Source organism: Haliotis rubra, unplaced genomic scaffold, assembly GCF_003918875.1.
Source record: "Haliotis rubra isolate DU_JTF1 unplaced genomic scaffold, ASM391887v1 Scf282, whole genome shotgun sequence".
Lineage (NCBI taxonomy): Eukaryota > Metazoa > Mollusca > Gastropoda > Lepetellida > Haliotidae > Haliotis > Haliotis rubra.
This window is the reverse complement of record NW_025766914.1, coordinates 226,540-254,488: the sequence shown is the minus strand read 5'-3', so window position 1 is coordinate 254,488 and position 27,949 is coordinate 226,540. Positions and strand designations below refer to the sequence as shown.

Here is a 27,949-nt window from a genome sequence, read left to right as displayed (position 1 = left end):
AGTTGGTATGTCGATTTCATGTGACTGTGCAAGGTTTGGTTTTGTTGCAATTATTTGATTTTGTGTTAGTGAGCAATTCATCGGTCTCAAATGAAATCAAACGGACTGTATATGCAGTGAATGTTTTACAGCTCTTATTGCAGTCAATTACCGATCCTATTATCTTACAATCTTTCAATGTGGACTGTGTCCATTTCTGTCACTCGATCAAATATGAGACCTGTGTCAATATTATCACGTAGGCGATATGTTTTGTCAGCTTTTTTACCGCAAACAAACATATCCTATCCTTAAAGTATCAGAGGACAAAGTAGTACCATGTCAGCCTCAAACTTCTTATGTGATGCTATGCAAAGCTGTTTAGCAGTAGCAGGCTCGGTTTGAACTTCACCAAGGTCCTCTGATAAACTGGCGAGACGTCTCAGTACATTTGGTGATGTTGGCAACGTTGATGCAGTAGAGATTGTCTTGGCTTTGTCTCATGAACGCAGCAATCCTCCCAAACCCACTTTCGCTTATGATAAGGACATCACATGTGGACAGGACGATCTGGTCAAGCAAAGTCTTCTCAAGGCCATCGCACACATGATCTCCACGTGTTCTGTCAACATGAACGATGTGACCCTTTAGTTCAAGGTTCACATCCGGGAATTTTAATCTCCCTATGTCTCTGACCTGTTCGGAATCAGTTGTCAAGAAAATATGATATCTATCGCTGTCGTTATATTTCTTGAGGAAGTTCCAAACAGCTTCCACATTTTCCAACGTATTAATTACTCTGTCTTCTGGAATCGTGGGACTATATCCAACCCGAATCTGTGAACAGACCAGAGTCTTCGACCTTGATATTTGAGACCTGAAAGTTCGTAAATGATTGCCTGTCTTCTGATTCAGTTTAAATAAACTGTTCCAAACCAGTCTGTATATCTCGCCAACTGACTTTCCTTTCGCCCAGTCAAGTTGATGTGAGTACAAGGGATTCCGCAATAGAAACTTTACACATTCAATGTTAATGTTGATATAAGTAACATTAGATTTAAAAATATCCTCCAACCTTTCCTTTCCCAGGCGATTGCAAAAATTAATGCCTTCGGAGTCAAGTTTGATGACATCAGTGGAAGGTTTTCCTTGAAGCTCGTTGCCATGGACACGCCAGTCTTCTTTGACCGGAAGTAGATACGTGCGTACATCGCACGGAATCGTAAGTATGACCTTGAACTTGCGCTGTGTCATCACCGATATGATATACGCAGCAACGATGCCTTTCTGTCTGTCTGCCCACCCACCACAAGCAAATGATCCATCACATTTGTACACAATGTACTGGCTCCATTTACCGTAGGAATGTGGAACGAAGAAGGCATGGCTGCTGTCCACGTGGTGAAGGTGATGGTGTCTGTGTTGTCGCAGCCCGATGGATGCTCCATATGGCAAGTGCAGGCTGGGAATGAAGGAGACGAACAGAGCCGCTGACACCAACACAGTCAGCAGCAGCAATTTCAGGAACGTCTGCAACAGGAAGCAGTTTGGAGTCAGTACATGGGGGTCACCAACATATTGAAGCAACTACTGTATCAATTTCTTTTGGTTTAAAGGATTTTTAAAAAGGTCACTTCACATTGTTTATTTTCGCTCTTAATGAATCCCTGGGTATATATAATATTCACAAAATACAGTTAAAAACGGTAATATTTCATTATACAGCTTGTATTAGGAATCTAAAACGCACCTCCCTCGAAAGCATTTCGCGATTACGCCAGATAATGAGGTAGCTGGTCACGTGGTCGCGTGACGTCATACCCGAGAGTCGCTACATCAACACACGGAAAATACAGTGGTACCGAGCCTGTTCGCTTACTGAGGTCTGCTTCTAGTTTAGCAAATAAATCGATACACGAAGTCAAACCTGGATTTGGATGACATACTAGATACAGATAATATCACAGACATGCAACATTTTCAATTTTAAAGTATTTCTAGCGGCAAGACCGACAGGTTATATTGACGACGATTACACCAGTTGACAACATGTACAGCCGTGGGACGATCCCAATCCCGACTGTTTTGAATAGACCTACTGCAGACTGGTATGCAAGTCACTTGCCTATATAATGTTCATGGAAAACTGATTAGATACTGAATTAATTTTTCCGCGGTCACGGTAAAATTTGCAGTCATGATAACGGCAATGTTCAATCAATGTCTTGAAAGGGACAGCCAGGTGTAAGAGAAGCACGTGCACAAGTACCGACAAAGTTATTGATTCATCAACCTGTGCTGTGCCGTCTCCACCCTTCCCGAACACCTGGCTGTTCCTTTCTCGGCACTCCTCCCTCGTAACAAATAGTGAATTGTCTCAATATTTTAATGATAGTTTATTAAACAACGTTTTTATTTTTAGGACATAAATTCTGCAAAAAAACTCACAGAGTTGGTCTGACGTTTTGATTGTGATCAGTGTTTCATTGAGTATTTTCTGTTTATTAGTTTTCGAGTTAGATTGCAATTCATCGGTCCGCTTTTGAGCCAAACGGACTATAATTATAAATGAAAGTGTCTGGCAGAATATCCAGGAAAAATAGGCTGTTGTGACCTGCAAGGCTGTAGGAAGGAAACATGTTTCTTCTCTCGAGAATGGCCCTGAGTAGGAATTCCACAAACTCTGTGAATAAATTTCACATTGAATTAGAGACATTTTGTAACACAATTTCAGTATATTTTGTTTTGGCAACCATAATAATAATTTTCTTTGAAATCTGCACTAAAAAGTAAGTACTTTTGTCTTAACAAATGCTGAGAGGGAAAATACATATGATGATTAAAAACCAGTGTCTTTGCAAACAAGACTTAGTGTTGACTCATTAGTATGGGAAAAACATGCAGTAATAGGAACAGTGTGTTTTTTTCAAACTGGAGTGCACCAGTTCAACGAGAGATTATTGATTGTCTGAATTATATTTGCCATGTGTTTGTTTCTTGTTCACTGGCTTGGCCTCTTGGTTTAGGCTTAGGGGTAGCTGATTGCCCAGTTGGGTTCCCCAGTCTTTGTCACTTCTAGGGTATTTAGGTTGTTTTCATTGATGTGAAATGTTGCCATGTACACCCTAAAAATAGCAATAAAGAAGCATTTTTACATTTGCCAAAAACAAAACCCACAAAGAAGTACATTATCTGAATGAACATATTTCCCTGATTTCCCATTTTTGAAAGTCGGTTAAAAGTTACCTATATATACAGCTGCCATGATGTTTTTACAAGGGGTCCATAGATACCTAAGTTTTGTGCCAGTGCTGAGCAGTCATTTTCATTTTATTTAATTTTACATTGCCTTAAAGAGAGAAAGAGTGAGATTCAACATTTTAATCATGCCCAAACACACGCGCGCGCACACACACACGCACACGCACACACACACAATTCACATACCATTTTAACATGGTAGGGGACCAGTCCCTGGTGGATAATTATCTGATATGACTTATTTTTGATTATGTTCTAATAACAATTATGTGCTCTCTCTCACCACCGCACTCATATGTTGCAAGTTCTCATTTGTCCATGCCCACCCCCATCCCAATCCCTCCACACACACTCACACCACAAAACACTCAACATTCCGTCTCGGGAAATAGATGACTTGGCCCTACTGGGTAACAGTAACAGTGGCTGTGAAAATATATAATAGGACAAAAGCGCAAATTATGACGTACTTTTCCATCAACTATTTCTTTATACAGCCAGCTAGTACTGGAGTGTTTATGTTGCTCAAAAACAACTACATCTTAAAACTCACCTGCAACCAACGTCGCGTCCGGAATGCAACTCTCTCGGTCTCAGTCCCAAGTTGACATTTCGGCCTCTGTGTTTGTTTGGGATGTCGAAAGGAATGTCCGATATATAACATCCTTATAAAGTTTAAGCTTTGACTATTCGTATCCATATTTCGCCTGAGGTTAGGTCACACAAGGACAACGGAGACAACGTCAAAGGTTAAAAACATGTCGCACAAACGCAGCAAAAGTCATGAAGCACGGGATGTTTGTGTTGTGCATGTATTGGGATTTGAACATTGGCTATAGAACTCAGGGGTTCTCGACTCAACGAAAGCAGTCGTTTGCTAAAACTGAAGCGTGAAACAATACCAAGATTACCCAACGCTCAACGTAACAACGCTATTGGCAGACTGAAACGTGATGATGGCATTTCCAGATTTAACGTGCCAGTTACAAACATATGTTGCCCCATGCAATTCCCCTTTTTGAGTTTTACCAAGTGTCCTCGTACTTATTTGTTGCGTGTCCCACCTGTGGGGCTAGGTGACCTCGACTTTGGTTGAGCACTCGTGCCATCTTTGTTTGTTTTGATTCATTCCTAAGAGATTGAAAGCGTGCAGTCTGGTAGATGTCTATTATGCTCATAAAAAGCTTTTATCGCCTTTGTTAACTGCTGAGAGATTATAACATACTTTCCACCGTGACGCGACCGTTTTCAACTAACTATGTAGCATGAACAATATTTGATGCACACTTGATCACGTCATCTGATTATCTTTGGATGTGCATCATATCATTTAGAGAAACCTTTTGTGATGAGAGTAGCGTTACGCACAGACTAGCGAGCTTATGATCATTTTAGAAAATAGGACTGCACCTCTAATCGAGAGTTTAATTACTAGTTTTAAATTTATATGTGATAGTCTAGTTGTTTTACTGTCCTTCGTTGCCATGTGTTTATAATTTACTTTTAATTATTATAAATCTATAACTTGATTTAGTCACGATATGGCTGAAATATGGCCGATGTGACCTAGAATCTTAAAGGTCACATGCAACGTAAAACACAAATTTGCAGATTCTGATACCTTTCGGTATGGACTTACCGAAACAAATCGTCAAAAATGCAAATTCAACTTATACAGTTGAAAAATAACGCGATGAAAAAAACCGCGCGAAATCGGAGTTCAAACATTTCACTAATTTTCCCCCGACTTTTCGGGGAAAAACTGGTTTCAACAGCTGGGCCCTGCTCATAGCACGTGCGCAGTGAAATAGGTTCGCGCAGCTTGGAAGCGGGTTGTCCGGTGAATACTCGGTGAAGGCTTTGGTGTGAGCTATTTTTCAAATGTTTTGTTGATATCTCACAGGCGCGAACTTTTTATATGTTATGACAGTAAATAAACTGTTTATATAATTTCATTTGTCTATTTCACCACACGTTCTTCTTACAGAGTCACTTTCTCAGTTCGATACTTAAAAGCAATGTCATTATTTAGCGTTGACAGAATTTCTACCTGTGATATAGATATGTCGTTGTCACAGACAAAACTCAATGTCTTGTTTTATTGACACCTGTGTTTCTGCCTGCCTGTCTGCTAATGACAATATTCAATACACATTGGCTATCACTGACCACATGCAATTTGAACTTAACACCAATCAGGCTATACACCATAAACAAAATGCATTGATTTAAGGCCCGAGTTCGGTCTCTGTCACATTATGTAATTACACAGACATGCAGGCGTGATACTTGAACACATGACATGTTATGATGTCTGTTGATTGTAAAATGTTATACATAAAAAATGAGCATGTATTTACAAAACCCAACATCTCTATGTATACACACACAATGAGCCGTGAGGGCATCGGCAAATGAACCAGCCGTTACACTTGAGTGCACACCCACCCGCTCTGACTGGGTTCGGTATCCCGGCTGCTTCGTTTCTTGGGAAGTAAACCCAAATACACAATATTGCACCTTTGATTTGCGATTGTACGCTTATAATTTTGTTTAGATATTTTTTCATAACCAGCAATGTATATTATATGTCATGAATAAGTTATAATTGTGTTTTAATTATGTTTGATTTTTTGGTTGCATGTGACCTTTAACTCACTCATTAATTTATACAGGCATTAATTCAGAATTAATCCAGGCATAGATAACCCAGTAGGTGAATAGCACGATTACATGGAAGCTAACACAGATTACAATTTATCATATAATGGATAGCAGGATATTGTCGGTGTCCGTTGGGATCATATACGTATATGTGTATTTCTTGTTCACAAGGTTAACTGGAGGTTTGTGAATTTCCACACGAGTTTGGTGATATTTTACAAACGTAAGCTAACATTTGTTGACAACAATACGTGCTTTAACATAAAACCTTATTGGGAACTAGATGACCTAACGGTGTCATTTGAGTGATCAGTAGAAAATTGTGTTACCTAGCTTGTGATGTAACATATTACTACGCACATATTTGTGACATCATAGATATCTGTGCACATTCCAGGAAGTTTAGTTTCATGATTTGTGGCAACTAAATAACATTATTTTAAATTATAAAGTAAGAATGACATAATAATGATAAATAGGTTATCACGCGTGTGTGTTTTGTGATGGTTAATATCCTGCCTAAGTATTTAGCGAGCCAAGGCTAAAAGAATTAGGAAAGGAATTAGGAATAATTATTTACTAAGTATTACTAAATACAGTGCTTATTCATAATGCAGGATAGTAACCATCTCAAAACACACTCGCGTGATAACATATGTATACCTGGACTGTTTCATGTTTTTTCATTCACCCGATAAAGGAGTTAGAATATACTCCGAAACGTCATGTTCTCAAAACGTAACATCCATAAATTCTCGCCTTTAAACGTATCCACATTAATGGCTAAACGTAATTTCGCCACCGCGGATAACCTGTAATAAGAAATTTGTTGCTAGTTCCCACATTGAAATAACCATCTTATGAAAGAAGTATGTAATGACCGACAACCCACCTAAACTTCCAAACAAGTGTAGGTCTTCCTTCGCTGAAGTGTGTCTGTTCACTGACATAAGTTCTTTGTCACCCTGTCAAAAGCCACCTACATATTTCCCTGTGTAATTATTCAAAACGTGTATACCTTGGCGTCGTCAAGTGACTCAACAAAGGCTCCAGTTCTCGCGGGCGATGGGGTAGCCTAGTGGTTAAAGCGTTGGCTCGTCACGCCGAAGACCCGGGTTCGATTCCCCACATAAGTACAATGCGTTAAGCCCATTTCTGGTGCCCCCCCGCCGTGATATTGCTGGAATATTGCTAAAAGCGGCGTTAACCCATACTCACTCACTCACTCCAGTTCTCGCAATGTTATAGGAAAATTCGTGTGGAGAAGACTGATATACTGTTTGAATTTACACTAAACTTGACGTTCAATCTGCTAACAGCTTGAATCTGGCTGGAGATGTGTTTATGTTGAATTTGTAATATTTATAGGGCGATTACTAACAAGACAATACGACATTTAAATGAATAGTATGATGCTAAAATGCAGATAATCAAATATATAAGATTCCATGATTTGGCAATAATGTATTCTCCATTAAAATCGGAAAGACCTACGGAAAGTGGAATATTACCATCCACAGACAATTGTCAAGATTATTTTCGAGATCATCAAGGTCACCTATAATGTAAAAGTTGATGTCTGTTTCATTGTGGTTACAAGGCATTATCTGCACCCCCTGTAAGAACAAAGGTGACAACACAGATCCTGAGACCTACAGCGGCATCAGCCGGCAAACTTACATTCAATCTTTACTAAGGCGGAAAATCTAATATAAGGCGGAGTTAATGATTCACTATTTCCCATGAAAAATTGGGATCATACAGGAAGTAAATCTCTCGCCATAACTATTTCGCGTATTTGTGATAGACCAAGAAATTTACCTAAACTTTTGCGAAGGACTGAATATGAATTCTGTATGGTACCTGATGATTGATATATACATTCAGAGTGTTGTCCAACATTATATGCTAATGATACAATACTTTTAAGACAAGAAGTAAGAAAGATCTACATGCCGCTACTGATGATTTTGCATCTGTTTGTATAAGTGAGTGAGTGAACTGGGTTTTACGCTGTCTTTGGGAATATTCCAGCAATATCACGGCGGGGGGACTACAGAAATCGGCTTCACACTCTGTCTGTTGATATGAAACTTAAAAGTTGATTTATCATACACAAAACTATTGGTATTTTGCTGAATAATATACCCTGCAAAATTAAATACAGTTTTTTCCAGGAGTCACTTGATCGTTATCAAGCTAGGGTCCATGCAGGAAGCAAATGTACTGTAAGGTTGTAAATGAATGAGTGTATGTTTATAAGCATCATGACACAAATTTCAACTCATTTTGACTTGATTCGACTAACTTAGAGCGATATTAAAATATCTGCATTATTTACGGTAACATGGGTTAGTTAATAGCGCATTGCCGGGAGACCCACATTCACACGATCACTCAACCATACCCATTGCCGGTTGAGCCAAACCATTTTAAACTCTTGTTTTCTTAAAAGTGGCTTTCCCGGGCTGTAACTATCAGCACACCCCAATCCGACCATCTGTCATTAATTACCTGTCATGAGCTATCAGTTGTATTGAAAGCTCTCGCATATTGTTTCATTACTTAATTGTTTCACGGATAGGTATATAGTCACTCCAAATAGACCTTCTGCCAAAATGATCGATCTAGAGTTACCTCCCTTTTGACCGGACATCCAAGGTAAACAAACATGGATGACAGCCGATCGTTTGCTTGTATGACAGTTGCACAAATACAGAAATATCTAAGCAAAAGGGGAATTTCAGTCACTGGTTACAATAGAGAAGGGTTATTACAGTTAGCTAATGCTGCAAAATGCTTAAAGGTCACATGCAACGTAAAACACAACTTTGCAGATTCTGATACCTTTCGGTATGGACATACCTAAACAAATCGTCAAAAATGCAAATTCAACTTATAAAGTTGAAAAATAACGCGATGAAAAAACCCGCGCGAAATCGGAGTTCAAACGTTTCACTAATTTTCCCCAGACTTTTCTGGAGAAAACGGGTTTCAAAAGCTTGGCTGCGCTCATAGCACGTGCGCAAGTAAATAGGTTCGCGCAGCTTGGAAGCGGGTTGTCGGGTGAATACTCGGTGAAGGCTTTGGTGTGAGCTATTTTTCTAATGTTTTGTTGATATTTCACAGGCGCGAGCTTTTTATATGTTATGACAGTAAATTAACTGTTTATATAATTTCATTTGTCTATTTCACCACACGTTCTTCTTACCGAGACACTTTCTCAGTTCGATACTTAAAAGCAATGTCATTATTTAGCGTTGACACAATTTCTACCTGTGATATAGATATGTCGCTGTCACAGACAAAACTCAATGTCTTGTTTTATTGACACCTGTGTGTCTGCCTGCCTGTCTGCTAATGACAATATTCAATACACAGCTGCTATCACTGACCACATGCAATTTGAACTTAACACCAATCAGGCTATACACCATAAACAAAATGCATTGATTTATGGCCCGAGTTCGGTCTCTGTCACATTATGTAATTACACAGACATGCAGGTGTGATACTTGAACACATGACATGTTATGATGTCTGTTGGTTGCAAAATGTTATACACAAAAAATGAGCATGTATTTACAAAACCCAACATCTCTATACATACACACACACAATTAGCCATGAAGGCATCTGCAAATGAACCAGCCGTTACACTTGAGTGCACACCCACCCGCTCTGACTGGGTTCGGTATCCCGGCTGCTTCGTTTCTTGGGAAGTAAACCCAACTACACAATTTTGCACTTTCGATTTGCGATTGTACGCTTATAATTTTGTTTATATTTTTTCGTAACCAGCATTGTATATTATATGTCATGAATAAGTGATAATTGTGTTTTAATTATGTTTGATTTTTTGGTTGCATGTGACCTTTAAAGGGGTGTGCTGATAGTTACAGCCCGGGAAAGCCACTTTTAAGAAAACAAGAGTTTAAAATGGTTTGGCTCAACCGGCAATGGGTATGGTTGAGTGATCGTGTGAATGTGGGTCTCCCGGCAATGCGCTATTAACTAATCCATGTTACCTTTAAAGGTCACATGCAACCAAAAAACTCAAACATAATTAAAACACAATTATCATTTATTCATGACATATAATATACATTGCTGGTTATGAAAAAACATATAAACAAAATTTTAAGCGTACAATCGCAAATCGAAAGTGCAATATTGTGTAGTTGGGTTTACTTCCCAAGAAACGAAACAGCCGGGATACCGAACCCAGTCAAAGCGGGTGGGTGTGCACTCAAGTGTAACGGCTGGTTCATTTGCAGGTTCCCACACGGCTCATTGTGTGTGTATATATAGAGATGTTGGGTTTTGTAAATACATGCTCATTTTTTGTGTATAACATTTTGCAATCAACAGACATCATAACATGTCATGTGTTCAAGTATCACACCTGCATGTCTGTGTAGTTACATAATGTGACAGAGACCGAACTCGGGCCTTAAATCAATGCATTTTGTTTATGGTGTATAGCCTGATTGGTGTTAAGTTCAAATTGCATGTGGTCAGTGATAGCAGCTGTGTATTGAATATTGTCATTAGCAGACAGGCAGGCAGACACACAGGTGTCAATAAAACAAGACATTGAGTTTTGTCTGTGACAGCGACATATCTATATCACAGGTAGAAATTGTGTCAACGCTAAATAATGACATTGCTTTTAAGTATCGAACTGAGAAAGTGACTCGGTAAGAAGAACGTGTGGTGAAATAGACAAATGAAATTATATAAACAGTTAATTTACTGTCATAACATATAAAAAGCTCGCGCCTGTGAGATATCAACAAAACATTAGAAAAATAGCTCACACCAAAGCCTTCACCGAGTATTCACCGGACAACCCGCTTCCAAGCTGCGCGAACCTATTTCATTGCGCACGTGCTATGAGCGCAGCCAAGCTGTTGAAACCAGTTTTCCCCCGGAAAGTCGGGGGGAAATTAGTGAATCGTTTGAACTCCGATTTCGCGCGGTTTTTTTCATCGTGTTATTTTTCAACTTTATAAGTTGAATTTGCATTTTTGACGATTTGTTTAGGTATGTCCATACCGAAAGGTCTCAGAATCTGCAAAGTTGTGTTTTACGTTGCATGTGACCTTTAAGTTTAACTGAAGATCCCGACTTGATGCACGCGCACGACGATGTAACCGACAAGCTTCGTAAACATGGTGTTCCATCCACAGTGACAGACCCATTCACAGCAGAGGGTTACAATCAAGATTTTTCCCACATGCCATCTTTTGGACTGATTGATATTTTCAATTATCTTCTCTGTTCGAGATGTGACTACGATGGAAAAAAATTGAAGAGCTATAAGTCATTTGAGGATTACAGGTACGAATTATAGATCACTATCAATATATTTCTCCTGTCATGACTAATTTTGCCTTTTGTAAACGACATTATATTTACTTAAAATATGTAAATAATTGTTAATGTATCATCCATTATAATAATGATTGTTTTTCATAGAAATTTTTGGGTAATGTGATTGTGTGATTAATCAATTTACATTTTACTTTCAGGCTGTTCTATGATGGCCATGTAGAACTGCTGGAAATAAACAACCTTACAGATGATAGCCAGGTCTGCCTCTTCAGGGCTAAGGTCAAACCTACCCAGAGGGATAGGACCTACCTTAATCAAAGCTGTTACCAGCTTTTTGTTGTCATGGACAAGGTTGAGGGAGAAGTGAAAATGGCCTACAGTCAATGTATTGTGGGGTAAGTATTTGAATATTACATTCAGTAATGATGAGAATGGATTTAGGCCTATATCTTGATATAGGCCAAAACAATATTGTCTGGAAGCTTTTGAGACAAACTATAAAAAATGGTTGAAATAAAATAATTATTATCAGGTATGATGGATAAAATTTGAATAAAAATGACTTGTATGTTTAAATATATTATATTTTTTAGCAAACAAATCATGATGTATTTTATAGATCAGATGGAGCATGCCGTCACATTGGAGCAGCATTATATGCTATAGAGAATGTTGAGCCAACATCTTGAACCGATGGAGCCAATCAGTGGATGAAGCGACCTCGTTTACATGATGCAGCCGTCCCTGTCAAGAATCTGACTGTCCTCAAGGCAAGATATGGCACAACTCCTGTCGTCAACAATGTGTCACCAGATGTCGACTCATATGATCCCCGGGCCCCTGAAGACCGTATGCCATATACACAAGAACAGAAGCGAGACTTTGGTCTACAACTGAGCAAGGTGTGTTCATAATTCAGAGTTAATGTATTCTTCATTTAATCTTATTAAGAAATAATACATAACATGATATGTCACAAAATATTAGACAAATTGATTGATCAAAGTTACATTTAGGTGTCACTTACATTACAACAGTGTGGGAAATAGACACCCTGTTACTTGGTAAAAGTTTGGGTTGGCTACGTTTCTAGCTCATTTTATACACTGACTAGTAATGTAGTCTAATGTACACAGTGACTTATGGTTTGATTGATTTCCCCTGTTTCAGTTATCCCCAGATGTTCAGGCTCTAGATATACTTCTCTGTCCAGAAGATCTCATATCTATGAAGACCAGTGATCAGAAGTCCATCACAGATTTATCCATTCCATCAAAAGCACAGTGTTATGCATCAGATAACAAGGATAAATTAGTTAACTGTGAGTCATTGGATGAACTTGAAACTATCTGTGATGACTTTTACAGTAAACTCACTTACTCTGAACAGGAATGCAAGGATATTGCTATATGCACTGTTGGGCAGTCTATTAACGATACATGGTTTGAACAAAGAGCTGGAAGGTTAACTGCTTCCAACTTCAAACAAGCATGTTCATATGCTGAATATAATTCACAACCGTCTATGTCATTCCTGAAATCTATCATGTGTGAGGACAGAAGTGAAGCTAAAGATAATTGTGAACCACTTATGTGGGGAAGAAAGAAGGAGCCAGTTGCTCGACACATGTATACTCGACTTGTACGCTCCTGCCACAAGTCTCTAAAGGTTCATGAACATGGACTGTTCATAAACTCATCATATCCTGCTTTAGGATGCAGTGTTGATGGTGTTATTACATGTAAATGCCATGCTGACAGAGTACTGGAAATAAAGTGTCCATACTCACCGAGGAGTAAACATCCTAAAGAGGTTGCCAAGATGAAACATTGTCACCAGGTTGATAACAGTGAGGAGTGGGTGATGACCAAAGACTGTCCATATTATCATCAGATTCAGGGCCAGCTTGGTCTGTATGGTTTGAAGTGTGGTGAATTGGTGATTTTGACTAACCAAGGCTGTGGTCAAAACTGAATTTGATGAAACATTTTTTAGCCAGATGATTAACAATCTGAACCTGTTCTATAAGAAACAAGTCTTACAGTATCTGTTTACACAGCTTACATTACTTTGACATAAGATGATGCGTGATATTTGACAAATGTGATCAATGAAACACTGTACTTGTGTACTATGAAGCTACCTGTACTGTACTGTACTGTACTGTACTACTGAGGTAAAGTCTGTAAACATGTAACACTACATATACATGCTTAGTTTGACCATGTTACATATTTGGGAACAGCAGGATATTTGACAATGTGATCAAGGAAACACTGTGCTTGTGTTCTATGAAGCTACCTGTACTGTACTGTACTACTGAGGTAAAGTATGTAAACATAATTCTGGGAATAAAAAACATGAAGAAAAAAACAGAGAAAAAAATGATGCAGTTTTACATAAACATAATCTGCTAAAATGTTACTGGTGGGGGATCTGTGTCTTTTAGTGCTTGTTAATATTACTTCACAAGTTTCTTGTCGAGGTTGCACAGTGCTGCACATACAAATTGCATTTGATCCAAAATGCTCTTAAATCTGAGTGGGATAACTCTTTGAACGATTTGAAACTTCTTAAGCCTTCCTATGGCACGTTCAACGTGAATGCGTGAACTGGCAATTCTCCTTTTCTTTGCTTCTGCTTTTGATTTCAACTGCTTACCCATAGAAAATGGTGGTATATTGAGAGTGCACATTCTTTTAGTAAGTAAATCACGTATTAAAAACCCTCGGTCGGCCATGATGTCATCTCCGTACTCAAGTTTGTCTAGGAAACCAGACTGCTGAACAATCTTCCTGTCTGATATTGAACCTGTATACAGATTTGAGAGAAAAAACAAATGTACCAGAGGGGGATATAGCAACCAATGATTTTACAGTGTTGTGGTGCTTGTATTGGGACCATGTGACTCTCTGAGATGAAGCTAGACTTGGTTTTTGAATGAAACATTCTGTGCAGTCAATAATTACTCTGGTCTTAGGAAAACATTTGAAGCACTTAGGTAAGCATGAATTTACTTGATACCGAGTTGGCCAAGATACTAGGAATTGAAGTTCGTGGTACATAAAAGAAATCCAAGTGGTGAAAATTCTACTGACAGAAGAGTTGTCAATTTGAAATAGATAGGCTAAAACTTCAGAGTCAAATCCTCGTCTGAGCCTGGCTAATGTGAGAAGCAACTCTTCTGTAAGGGTCAAGACCCGAGGACGACCTCTCCTCCCCGGTGTACTTTCATAGCACTTCTTTGAAAAGTGTAACGAACACAGATGACCGAGCGTGGAGGGGTTCACAAAAATCCGCACGACGACAGTAAGCAATCTATGCCCTTCCTCTTGTCAAATAGAATTTCTCAGGAAATGTACATCCGTGTTGTTTACGCAGGTGGATAATCATCAAAACTCGAAGTGCAGTTGTCAGTTTCCAATACATAATCACAACAACGCTTCATTCAAAATATTGAGCTTCGCGTCACTTTCAACTCGATGGCGTATACACTACTGAAAGGGGGAATTCCATAGTAATTCCTGTTTTTATGAAATACTTACGAGTAATATCATGAGTTCTTTTCAATTTGCCCATACTAGCCAAAATTACAAAATACACGAAATTTGTTACCCCGTTACAGCCATATGGTTCTAGCACTGCCCTCGGGGCAACACACCACTCGTCACGCTCCAGATGACGTCACGATCTCTATAAATACGAGCGCTAACCATGCAACTTCCTCAATGTCTAAACCATAACCTGTAACCCTACCACTCCTAGCTCAACACTCGGAAAATAAGTTTCCCAATGTGGGGAAAGGGTGGGAATTATGATATTACTCGTAAGTATTTCATAAAAACAGGAATTACTATGGAATTCCCCCTTTTTATTACAATACTTTCTCCTAATATCATGAGACTTTGTCATAGCGGACGGCGGGAACCGAGCCTCCTCCTGACAAGTCGCCGATAAAGGAGAGGCATTGTAAAGTGAAGGAAAATCCCTGCGGTCATGCCGACCTAGGTCAGGTCGACCCGGCCTTGACATTGCCACCCACGCGGGGGGCGGGTCAGTCCCGACCTGGTAGGAGTTGCCTCCCCTAGAACATAGGGAACTTCAGTGCACAATAAATAGAGAAAGAAAATTTACTCACCTTTGCCCTTGTAAATCTTCAAGATGGTCGGTCTGGCCGTTACCATGACTTCCACCCCGTGAAGGGTATACAGAAGTCTTCTTCTCCAATCCCCGTTAAGGGAAAATGACATTTATGGCACTAAGGAGCACAATGTTATTGGTACCCATAAAAGCAGCCCATATAACATTACTATAAACACACTAACTCTGCAACTACAGCGCAATATACTCACTATTGCAGGAGGATAAATATTCCAAACTCACCGAAATATGGACATCGTCATTAACAGGTCGATAGATTCTGTGCTACTGCGAGGGGAAGACGTTTACACTGGTTTCGCTGTGTAGCAACGTTTCTGATATAAAATCTCGCAAAAGTGGAAGGTTGTCTCCAGTAAGCCGCCCTCATAATAGCATCTAAAGAGACTGAGGAGGCAAATGCTAGTGAGGCCGAGATAGCCCCTTAATTCGTGTGATTTCACACTACTAGAGGTCAGCAGGTCGGATTTACCTGCCTGATCATAGGCTACCCTGACAATGCTCGTAATCCACTTAGAGAAGGAGGCTGCTGCAATTTCTCTACCTTCCGTTGTGTAGGGAATAAACAACCTTCTCTGTGTAGTCCGTAGGGGTTTAACCCTGTGGATATACCACTTAAGGGCGCGTACAGGACAAAGTAAGCGATTCGAATCCTCTTTCTCCAAGGTATTGGAGAGAGAAGGGATTGTAATCGGAGCTAAACACTCATGTGGTTTCTGAGTCTTAGCCCTGAACTCTGGAAGAGTTTGTAAGCTTACTAAGTCATCCTGCCAACGTAAATTTTTGAAATCAACAGCGTATAACTCACTATGGCGACACGCTGTAGCCAAAGCCGTGAGGAAGGCTGTTTTGTAAGAAACAAGCCATAACTCTGCCGTCTCCATTGGCTCGAACGGGGCTTTCTTCAAAGCTTCGAGGACTAAGACTACATTCCATTCGGGAGTCAACTGTCTCGACACCGCGGACGCAGCCATTGACGTCATTAGATCTCTCAGGACTGGATCCCCCGAGAAGTCAGGACCCCAGCTTTGGCGTATTTTGGTACAAATAGCAGAGCGGTAGGACTTAATAGTGCGAGCTTTAAGGTGTGAATTCACCTGTAGGTGATTTAGAAACTCGGCTAAGTCTTTCACCATTGGACGTAAGGTATCCACCTGTTGTGACCTCGTCCAATCCACCAAGCACTGCCAGTGTGGCTGATATAGTCTCTCAGTTGACGAGCGCCTGGACTGAGTGACGCGTTCGGCAAATGCTTTAGAAAAACCTCGCGTCTGGAGGGAGTCTTTGACAGTTTCCAGGCGTGTAGGTCTAACACTGCCGGGTTCTCGTTGCATATCCTCGACTGAGATTGACCCGGCGTGGAAGCGCTATCGGTTTGGCCACTAGGAGCTCGAGCAGCGTGGGAAACCACGGTTGAGCCAGCCATCTCGGAGCTATGAGAGTGAGATCTGAACTTTCCTTTCGTGCTTTCCTTATCACCCGATCCATTATGGCGGGGGTGGAGGAAAGGCATAGGCGACCAGACCCGTCCAATCTAACGTGAGAACACCGTGTGCCCATGCTAGGGGGTTCGGAACCGGGGACACAAACAGGGGGAGTCTGTGATTCAACCGTGTGGCAAACAGATCCACATGGGGAGTCTCCCAAGCAGAGAATATCCCTTTCACCACCGAATGGTGTAGTGTCCATTCTGTCTGAACCACCATGCCCCTTCTGCTCAGGGCGTCGGCCAGTACATTTATCTTTCCCTGAATGTGTTGAGCTATTAAGTGACCCTTCAGCTCTCTCATTTTGTTGAGAACTATGAGTGTTCTCTGACAGAGACCAGGACAGTGTGTCCCCCCCCATCCTTGTTTATGTATGCGGCAACCGTTGTGTTGTCGGTACGAAGGAGAGTCACTTTGTTCGCCAAGTGGGGTTTGAACACCTCCACTGCCCGATTGACCGCTTCCATCTCCAGGACATTGATGTGGAGATTGTGAAGGTGCAGTTCCAACTGACCGTCGGCCTGTAGGGTGCCCAGATGAGCCCCCCAGCCCGTCTCGCAGGCCACAGTGAACAGCGACTGCGACGGTGTCGGTGGGTGTAATGGCATGGTCTGAGACAGGAAGTCTCGCGCTAACCATTGACTTATGGACGAGTTGAATCACGTCCCGAGGGGAACGGGTGTGTCCGAGCTCAGATGGTCCCACTTGGAGGCTAGCATCAGCAGTAGCTCTCTTTTTGCCAGTTTCGACAAGGGTAGAATTTTTTAAAATGATTCCATCTGACCTAGGAGAGAGTGAAATCTCTCTCGGCGTGGTGAAAGTCTTCTTGCACAACTTGTGTGCTAGCGTGACAAAGGCGTTCAGACGGTGATCGGCGGGAGACACAGTGGCTTCCGCTAGGTCAAATTTCACCCCGAGAAAAGTAAATTCCTGAGAAGGGACTAGTTCCGATATCTCGAAATTTATTACAAACCCTAGTTTCACAAATAGTTCCTGAATCTGCTGACTCTGTGAAGCACAGAGGAGATTCGACCTGGCAGGACTCAGGGAATCGTCCAGGTAAGCATGAAACCGGAGACCCAAGCAGTGGAGCCTTGCTACCCCTGCTTTCATGACTCGGGTAAATACGTAGGGAGCTGAGGCTAGACCGAACGGAAGAGCATGGAACTCATACATGCGATCCTCGAACACAAACCTGAGGTATTTTCTCGACGTTTTGTGAATAGGAATGTGAAGATAGGCATCTTTTAAGTCTATTGAAATAGCCAAGTCGCCTTGATTTAGAGAGGTTCTTATGGAAGTGAGAGTTTCCAGTTTGAACGTCTCTACTAGCTTGTACTTGTTCAGGTGAGACAGGCCTAACACTGGCCTCCAGTCTCCGTTTCAGGAACAGTCGGGAGTAAAGTCCCGGCTCGGGATTCGGGAGGGGAACGATCGCCCCTTTTTCCGAGAAACTCCCTTATCATTTGACGCAACGACGACAATTGATTTTTGTCCTTGGGGAGGGCAGACAGAGGAGGGTGGCATGTTAGCAGCGGGTACGGTACACTGTGAAACTGAATGCAGTATCCGACCCTTAGTACGGAATGTACCCAAGAGTCGAGCGTCTCCTCTTCCCATGCTGGTAGGAAGTGTGACAACGTGCCAGCTATAGAGAATTCTGCCCCTGATACGGAGGCCTGACTGGGTACCGGGTCCCGAGTGGACACCGGTATCGGAGGTTCCCTGTTGAGCTCCGACGACCTGTCTCTTTGGGTGAAGGAGTCAGGAACGACCTGTGGCCTTCCCTGCCGAACTTGACTCGCCTCCCTTTGTAGCTCTGTTGGAGGATTGCTTCATCCCCCTTTTCCGATTCGGTCGGTGTCGTTTGGCACCAGTCGGACCGGAGCAGGTGGCAGATTGGGGAGGAGGTACAGTTAACTTCCCCACGGAAAGAGACGGAGGCTGACGGGTGTACAGCGCATCGTCCTTCCGCCTATCCGCCAGCTGCTGCATTCGGGCAGGGAGACCCGCGCCGAATAGTTGCCAGCTCTCAGTGGGGGCACACCTAAACTGCGCCCTTGTCTGCTCATAGTAAGAGCAAGCAGCCAAGGACGTGTCTCGCTATGAGGCGCCCTTGCAAGCGTGACAGATGTGACAACGCAGTCAGAGCCGATGTCATCCACGCTTGCAAGGGAGGTGTGTCAGCCCCGAGTCCTTAAGCAGGGCCAGGAAGGTCCCACCGAGAAGCCAGAAGAGATGTGAAATCACCCCGAAAAGTGGCGGCACATCTCCTCCCAGCTCCTCGGGTTTTCCGAAGCTATAAGCAATTTTGCTGGGTTCGCCGCGGGAAAACGTGAGAGGAACTCAGGGGGCTTGGGGGGGGAGCTGCCAGGGAGAACGGCTCCGACCCATCCGGCGCAAAGCAAGAGTATGTGCCCGGCCCGTAAATACGAGGGGATTTACGGGTGGGCACTTTACCCTTCTTCATGGATCTACCGTCCTCCGGCAGGTCTGAATTTCCCGATCCTCGGATCAGGTCATTCAGCTCCGTCCATACCTCATCCAAGTCCCTAGAGAAGGGTAGGGAGAGGGAGGACGTAGGCGCACGTGTTCCCCTACTCACCTGAGACGCCTCCTGCCGTGGGAGGTCCAAGTTCCCGAAGGATTTGCCGTCCGGTCGCACTGACCGGAAGAAATCCTTCAGGGAGAGGATGGATTTGGTGAAAGAATAATCCTCCACTGCGCTTCCCTCCCCCACCTCCGAGGGGTGGATGGACCCCTAGGACAGCCAGGTTAGGCCCAGTGGGTCCTTCCCGACTGCCCTGGACGGTAGAGGAGGGTCCCACCCTAGGGTGAGACTCCTCCTCGTACAGGATGCTCGAGTCCACGGACGAGGAGTCATCCGGGTCTGAGTCCACGTCCATGGGACGCTGCCCGTCCCCTTGGGACAAACCTAGCGGGACTGTCGGGGCCTGCACGGTCGTCGCACCCGTGTCTCGCCTAACAACCCGAGCAAAGGTCTGGGGTGGGTCCCTTGGAGCTGAAAGGGCCTGGGGGCAGCTTCCAGCGGTCGCTACCCCACTAGGCACATTCTGCTGCCCCCCTTGAATAGGGGGACCCCGTAGAGAAGACAGAACCTGCTCCAGAAGCAAACTTTGCCTCTGGATGGCCTGCCACATCTCTGCGGGAGCAGGAGTGTCCTGGCCGGGACCCTGGACAGCCATACCCTGGCCTGCACCCACCGCAGGGTTGGCCGGGACCTGACCCGTAGCCAGGTCGGCCCACGAGGCTGAAGGCTCGGTGTCCCGTTGGGATAAACCGACCCCAATCCCGTCGGTCCCCCAGTGACGTTCGGGAACTATCTGGGCCGTCGACTCCAGACCCAGGGGGTCTGATGAAGCCGGCACCTGGGAACTCGGGCCGACCTCAACCCCAAGGGTGATGTCAGACACAGGTAAGTCTGGGACGTCAGTGACGTCCGGGACGAATCCGGAGGTCCCGGGCAGCGGGGAGGTGGCCCTGAGGGCCCCTACACCCGCCACCATGTCGGAGAAAGACCGGTGGTCCGTCGCCGACGAAGAAGAGCTCCCGTTGGAGAGACGGCGTTCGGAAAGTCGCTTGGAACGAAGCTCCCGTTTCCGCGACGCCTTTCGAACGCGCCTCTCCAACTGGGTCCACTGCTCCGGTGTCCAATCCTTGCACACAGCACAAGGCGACGACCGAGAGCAGTGGCGGCATGCCAAACATAAGGGGTGCGGATCATCTGCCTTCAGATTAATCCCGCACCATCGAGCTTCCACACCAAAACATTTCAAAGAAGTACGTGACATTATGATTCTTTGACCAATAGAGCAAACTGGGCTGCTAGGGTACTATACCAGGGGTGTGCTCCGTAGCAGCCAAAATTGAAAAGAGGAAGTTGCATGGTTAGCGCTCGTACTTATAGAGATCGTGACGTCATCTAGAGCGTGACGTCACCCGCCACGGACGAGTGGTGTGTTGCCCCCAGCGCAGCGCTAGAACCATATGGCTGGGAAAATCTTTACGTTTGTTTCCCGGTTTCGGGGTAACAAATTTCGTGTATTTTGTAAGTTTGGCTAGTATGGGCAAATTGAAAAGAACTCATGATATTAGGAGTAAGTATTGTAATAAAAAAAAGTCCCATCTAAGAAGACCTGTGTGTAGTTGAGGTTCATTGCTACTGACCGTTTGCCTTACATTTGCGGTTGTTCCTAAACCTTTCCTGCAGATTTTGGGTCTGTGCGTATGGAGTATTGCCGCCTAAACCAAGTATTTGCCTCGTAAATTGGTTGTTTAATTACATGTATAACCGGACATGTTGGCTTAGTACGAAACTGATGTAGTTTTATGTTGACCTAAATTATCGGTGGTAGTAACTTCCGGGGCACGAAATGATTGCACTGGAACTAATGGTTAAGAAGACATCACCTGATGTCGTGACCTGATTTTAACCCAATTTGTACAGCAACAGTGTACTTGGGTGGTGATGTATAAATTGGCGGATATTAGAAACATCAAAATGCTTTGAAAACTAAGTTCCAATACACCCGTATAACTCTCCACTGAATTAGAAATATACAAACATGTCTGTCTACTTTCTTTTGAACTAGGGCGGTGGGGTAGCCTAGTGGTTCAAGCGTTGGCTTGTCACGCCGAAGACCCGGGTTCGAATCCCCACATGGGTACAATGTGTGAAGCCCTTTCTGGTGTCCCCCGCCGTGGTGTTGCTGGAATATTGCTAAAAGCGGCGTAAAACCAAACTCAATCAGTCAGTCAGTCTTTTGAAGTACGATCAAGGTGTACATATTTCCTGTCTTGTTGCTTTCCAGCGACTTGTTACACCAAACGATTGTCCCTTCAGCAGCATTGACATATGGCTGGAATATTGTTGAGTGCAAAACTAAACTCACTCACTCTTCAGCAACATCCCCGTACATGTGTATAATATGTTGGCAGCATTTTAGTCGTACCAGTCGTCAGCCTTATGAAGAGTAAGTGAGTGAGTATGGTTTTATGCCGCTTTTAGCTCTATTCCAGCAACATCACGGCGGGGGACACCAGAAATGGTCTTCACACATTGTACCCATGTGGGGAATCGAACCCGAGTCTTCAGCGTGGCGAGCGAACGCTTTAACCACTAGGCTACCCCACCTTATGAAGAAGCCTGTTGTGAAACCCACGAGGAAGCATTACGCGAGAAAGCATGACTCGAGAATCCTGCACTGTGACAGCTGCGTCGTTCGCGTTCCCTCTGAGTATTATTTTTACAGCCGTACCCTTGAAGGTTGAAGTACTGTACAAAATATTTTCCCTCTGATGGGGTACAGTAAGTCCATATCATTCAAGATGTGGTGTAAATCCAGCTATCGTCCCTGCATGTAGCAAAAGTACTGTAAGTCCCCATGGTCCCTAGTATGGTGATCTAACTCCAGTTGTTGGCGATCTAAAGCCCATTCTATATTGTGTTGATCTGTAAAAATATTGTTTTATGATTGCATGCTAGTCTTAAGTTTACATCTGTAATAAGCTAGATATTTTTCTGTCCTTCGTTGACAGATATTTATTTTGTCTAAGTTTACTTTTAATATACAAGACTCATAGTCACGATATGGCTGAAATTCTGCCGATGTGACTTCAAATTTAACTCACTCGTTTTTTTACAGCCTGGAAAGCTTGGATATATGTGAATAAAAGACGTCTGATGTGACGGTGCTGTATACACACCGGCAATCTTCCACGAAACGGCCTGGAAAGTTGAGCAGCAATCAGTACCATGGCGGCAGTTCTTGGTTGTATGGCGATCACAGACCTGAAATATACGTCATGTTTTATCATTTTGATGCATGTGCAGTGCTGTTATAGTGGGTGGAGACAATGGTCCTGACTCGCACACATACACATCATGCTAGTATCTCTGCTCTTATATACTGGACAAAAATACTTAGGGATATACGTGAATTTTGAAATTATGAATAATGATCTATTTATTCATTGAAACACTGATAAAATATCAATCATAAAAATACCAATATCCCTCACTTATTTTGTCCAGTATATATCGAATACTCACTCACTCAGTCACTCACTCAGTTACTTACACACTCACTCACTCAAGAAGTCTCAGCCACTCACTCAAGAAGTCACTCGCTCACTCACGAAGTCACTCGCTCACTCAAGAAGTCACTCACTCACTGACTCACTCAAGAGTCACCAAGTCACCCAAAGCAGTCACTCGCTCACTAACCCAAGAAGTCTCTCACTCACACAAGAAGTCACCCAGTCAGTCACCCAGTCACTCAAGAAGTCACTCACTCATGAAGTCATCTAGTCACTCAAGAAGTAACGCTCACTCAAGAAGTCAGCCAGTCACTCAAGAAGTCACCTTCACTCAAGAAGTCACTCACGAAGTCACACAGTCACCCAGTCACTCAAGAAGTCACCACCTCACTCAAGAAGTCACTCACTCACTCACTCAAGAAGTCACTCACTCAAGAAGTCACCCACTCACTCAAGAAGGCACCCACTCACTTAAGACGTCCCTCACTCACTCAAGAAGTCACCCAGTCACCCCGTCAGTACGTGCTATGTATGGAGGTGAATACCTGAGTGTTCTGTGCACATCACATGTCTCGGCAATCCCAGACATCACAACATGCATCAAACTAATACTTTGTAAATAGTAAAAGTAAACTGGTAAACTCAGTTTCAAAGAATAATAATATAAAACAGTCTGACATTGGTTGGCTCATTAGATCGTCTCATCTTCAGCACGTGAAAACATGTGTTCATGTCGCCACCGTGAAGGCCTGCTCCACCAATGCCAGGAGCTACTGTCTCGTTCTATTTAACCATGGCTCTATTCGCAAATTTCTAATAAACCAAAAAGCTAAGGTCATAAACATGGCGCATGAACGATTACAAACGGACATGTCCCATCCCATTCTACTGGCGAAAGGCGCAGGCCTGGTCCTTTTAAGTCCCAGCTAGACAGACACTTATACCTGAAAAAGGTCATGTACAGAGATAGATAGTCTTAATTTCCTCCTTAAGGGAAGTTTACAAAGGTACAATTTAAATGGTTATGACAGGTTTAATGTACAGGTGATAGAAAGGATATTACACAAATAGATGTTTGCATTTATAAATAAAATCAACAGCCAGGAACATTATTTTGCACCAGATATCGAAATCAATGTCAGCAGTACATTCTGGAAAACTACCAAGGAGAAATGTAATCATAATGTCATCATCGTTTTCCCACAAGTTGACAAAGCAATCTACATCGAGTATATCAATGACACTTTCATACAGTTTTCATTTCTTTTATACGGCAAGATGTAAAAACATTCTTAAAGGTCCCATGCAACGCAAAACACAACTCTGCAGATTCTGATACCTTTCGGACAGTAACAAATTATCAAAAATGCAAATTCAACTTATAAAGTTGAAAAATAACGCGAAACACTAACCCAAACACACACACACACACACACGCGCGAAATCGGAGTTCAAACGATTCACTAATTTCACCCCAGCGCTGGGGTGAAAAGTGGTTTCAACAGCTGTGCTGCGCTGTGCCCAAAGCGCATGCGCAGTGATTAGGTTCGCGCGGCTTAAACCGGGAGGGCGAATGTTTTACAGCTCTTATTGAAGTCAAATACCGATCCTATTATTTTACAATCTTTCAATGTGGACTGTGTCCATTTCCGTCACTGGAAACCTGAGACCTGTGTCAATATTATCACGTAGACGATATGTTTTGTCAGCTTTTTTACCGCAAACAAACATATCCTATCCGTAAAGTATCAGAGGACAAAGTAGTACTATGTCAGCCTCAAACTTCTTATGTGATGTTATGCAAAGCTGTTTAGCAGTAGCAGGCTCGGTTTGAACTTCACCAACGTCCTCTGATAAACTGGCGAGACGTCTCAGTACATTTGGTGATGTTGGCAACGTTGATGCAGTAGAGATTGTCTTGGCTTTGTCTCATGAACGCAGCAATCCTCCCAAACCCACTTTCGCTTATGATAAGGACATCACATGTGGACAGGACGATCTGGTCAAGCAAAGTCTTATGGAAAGAGACTCATGGGGAGGTGCAAGCATCACGGTATGGGGTGGAATAGGCCTGAACCAGAGAGTGGGTCCTGTGGTGTTACAGAACCTTGGTTCAGGGAGAGGAGGCGGCATCACAGCGGAGCGCTACATCGACCAAGCTCTCAGACCCCACGTCATACCACATTTCGCACGTCACCGGAACAACATTTTCCAGCATGATAACGGCCGGGTCCATACTGCCAGAGCTGCTCGGGACTTCCTACAGCAGAACGGTGTCAACATTATGTAGTGGCAAGCCCTTAGTCCTGATTTAAACACAATTGAACATCTTTGGGGTGAACTTCAGAGGAGACTGAATATTGTCATACCAAGGCCGAACACAGCCGATTTATTGCGCCAGGCCTTTCTCAGAGTGTGGTTTAAGGTTCCAATGGCCTTCATCAATCGATTGGTGCACTCCATGCATAGACGCTGTGCTGCAGTTATTGCCGCTCGTGGTGGTCACACTAGATACTGAAATCAAGAGTCTGAATGGACTGCAAACGTTCACGTAATGCCTTGGAATTGTGCTGAGTTATTCATTGATGTGTCAAGATACTGTACACAAAAATGGTTTTGATCTGCTTATTATATCCATTTCTGTAATGATTTGTTTACAGTGCCTGTCTAATTTTGAATTCGTACTGACGGGTTTTTTTGCTGCTGAGTACATGTTTTCACATCTTGCTTTGTGGGGGTTGGCAGATTTGCAAACCAAGTTTTCTTCGTTAAAAATTCCCCAGCATGAAAACTGAAATGGTTTAATACATGTCTTATGGAAACATAGAAAAATATGTTGATTGTGATAAGCAATCTGTCACAGACAAAACTCAATGTCTGTTTTATTGACACCTATGTGTCTGCCTGCCTGTGTCTGCTAATGACAATATGCAATACACAACTTCAATCTTTGACCACATGCAGAGGGGGAGGGGAGGGAGGGAGGGAGGGAGGGAGGAGAGAGGGAGAGAGGGAGGGAGGGAGGGAAGGAGGGAGAGAGGGAGAGAGGGAGAGAGACAGACAGACAGACAGACAGACAGACAGACAGACAGACACACACGCACACACTCTCTCTCTCACAGACACACTCACACACCCACACCAATGTTTTCACACAGCTGCTAGACTCTTTAGACAGGGTTGAGAATAGAATAGAATAACCTTACATACACAATACACATGCATGTATGAGCCCGGGACTATAAGGATCAAGGCAGTGGTGTTGACAAGACGGTTATACGGGAATGAAACCTTCTGTCAGCGGATCCTGGTACAGCTTGGTCAATCTCGATCTGACTTACCATGTAAACCTATGTTCTTCCAAGAAAGACCAATCTTGGCTCTATGGCTTTGCGTAATATAAATGTGAAGGTTAACATCTATACCATAGCTCTGTTCAAATGACCTTGTCGGCAACAGCGTGTTTGTAAATCGAAACCCCATTTACCGTTTGTTTTATCCACAAAGCGTTTCTAATATAAACAAAGAAAACCATTAAGTCTGCGTCGAGTGCACAATCCCATTTGTCTACTTCATCCATTACAACTTATCGTATGCGTTAACGAAAGAACAATACAACGTCAAATTCGGCGCCAACTACAACATGCACACCAGATCTTACCTTTCTTCGTCTCGTAGGCGAGGGTCAGTGCGGCAATACAATACCGTTCTGTGAAGTTAAAGTCACTCTCAGTGAGGTAATGATCATGCTGCCATATTGATCGTCGTGCAGTTGTTGATCCAAACAGATCAATACTGATACTTTCAGCGACGTATTTTCAATAATTGATCATTTCCTTGATTAACGTAACCTTCCAACTGACTAGAGTATTAAATCTGAATGTCATGTTGTTCTAGATAACATCAGTAACAACCGGCGTCATGACTTGAAACCTTGGAGTCAACTTTGTGTGCAGACTCTTTTAGTGTTGTCACAACCCCAAGTGTACAGTACACAACCCTGTGCACTTAAAAGAACCCACGAATATATATCCAGATATGACCAGATGGTGGCAACATGGATACGTGCAAACACCTAGTTACGGGTACAGCAACGTGCAGTAAACTTGGACAAAGTACTGTGACTATGTTTCCCAGTCCACCCAGCTGTGAATTGGTACCCCGTAAGGATGGGAAAGCCACATTAACTCGGTGCGCCTAGTGGCTGCAAGAGTAGTATGCTCACCTAGGGAGTTGAGATTGATAATACGATGGGCCGTTGAGACTGACATCCTATGATCGTGGAAAAAACAAAGCGACTGTGAGCAGCCTAGCTGGAACTCGGCGCTATATAAATAGATAATAATAATAATAATAATAATAATAATAATTACGCTGTGTCTGTATGTGTCTGTATGTGTGTTTTATTACACTATACATGGTGGTAGAGCGAACTGTATTTCTTAAATGACACAACATGACATCTGAATAGACGCAACCTCAAGTAAAGAATTCCATTGCTGTGCCTGACAGCAGCATACTTTGACAATGAATATATTTTTATAATGAACAAAATATAGCATATGTCCACTGTTGCTTAGACGATTTTTAGGGCATCGCTCACCCACATACTGTAATAAAACACACGGAAATGTTTAATTCATTGTGGATTCTTGTTGTTTTCTGGTGTCAGTAGATTTTCGGAGCTGATCTTCGATAAGCGATTATTTGGCGATTATATTCCTTCTATCAGAATTGGTAAATCCCTTCCAAAGGTCACGTTCATTTCATATGAAACACGTTTCTCTTCTAAAGGTTCCGCCATACACTGAACTCACAGGTAATATGCCTTCACAGTTTTTTCAAATAAAGAATTAGATGACTACCTTACTTACCTGGATGCATCTAAAGCCAACACAGGAATGCAGTCCGGGAACACTGTGCTGTGAACATTTCTAAATTCATCGATGTAGTTTAAAACAAATATTAGTTGCACACCAATACGGAAAGCCAGACGTTAGTTC

The 27,949-nt window shown here is 42.8% G+C and overlaps 3 protein-coding genes across 8 annotated transcripts in view; 1 reads left to right on the top strand and 2 right to left on the bottom strand.

Moving 5' to 3' along the window:
- Positions 1-6,861, bottom strand: part of LOC124281326 (sodium- and chloride-dependent glycine transporter 1-like) — a 182,996-nt gene extending 176,135 nt beyond the window's left edge. The window contains exon 1 of the mRNA XM_046717356.1: positions 6,797-6,861. The gene's annotated coding sequence lies outside the window, so the exon portion shown is untranslated. The remainder of the gene's footprint in view (positions 1-6,796) is intronic.
- Positions 29-27,948, bottom strand: LOC124281321. 2 transcript variants are annotated; one of them, XM_046717347.1, is made up of 3 exons: positions 27,821-27,948; positions 22,614-22,698; positions 29-1,509 (listed from the first exon to the last, which is right to left on the bottom strand). In XM_046717347.1, exons 2-3 carry the CDS (start codon positions 22,662-22,664, stop codon positions 388-390), a joined length of 1,173 nt encoding a protein of 390 aa, XP_046573303.1. In that variant the 5' UTR covers positions 22,665-22,698; positions 27,821-27,948; the 3' UTR covers positions 29-387. The 2 variants fall into 2 exon arrangements, with proteins under 2 accessions (XP_046573303.1, XP_046573304.1); XM_046717348.1 differs by lacking the exon at positions 27,821-27,948 and adding an exon at positions 26,608-26,679.
- LOC124281323 lies at positions 11,023-14,462 on the top strand. 5 transcript variants are annotated; one of them, XM_046717353.1, is made up of 5 exons: positions 11,023-11,247; positions 11,439-11,636; positions 11,861-12,143; positions 12,412-12,919; positions 13,195-14,462. In XM_046717353.1, the coding sequence occupies exons 3-5, from the start codon at positions 11,952-11,954 to the stop codon at positions 13,242-13,244; spliced, it is 750 nt and encodes a 249-aa protein (XP_046573309.1). In that variant the 5' UTR covers positions 11,023-11,247; positions 11,439-11,636; positions 11,861-11,951; the 3' UTR covers positions 13,245-14,462. The 5 variants fall into 5 exon arrangements, with proteins under 5 accessions (XP_046573309.1, XP_046573307.1, XP_046573306.1 ...); XM_046717351.1 differs by having other exon boundaries at positions 11,439-11,499; positions 12,412-14,462; XM_046717350.1 differs by having other exon boundaries at positions 11,439-11,520; positions 12,412-14,462.
- Position 27,949: the final 1 nt, after the last annotated feature.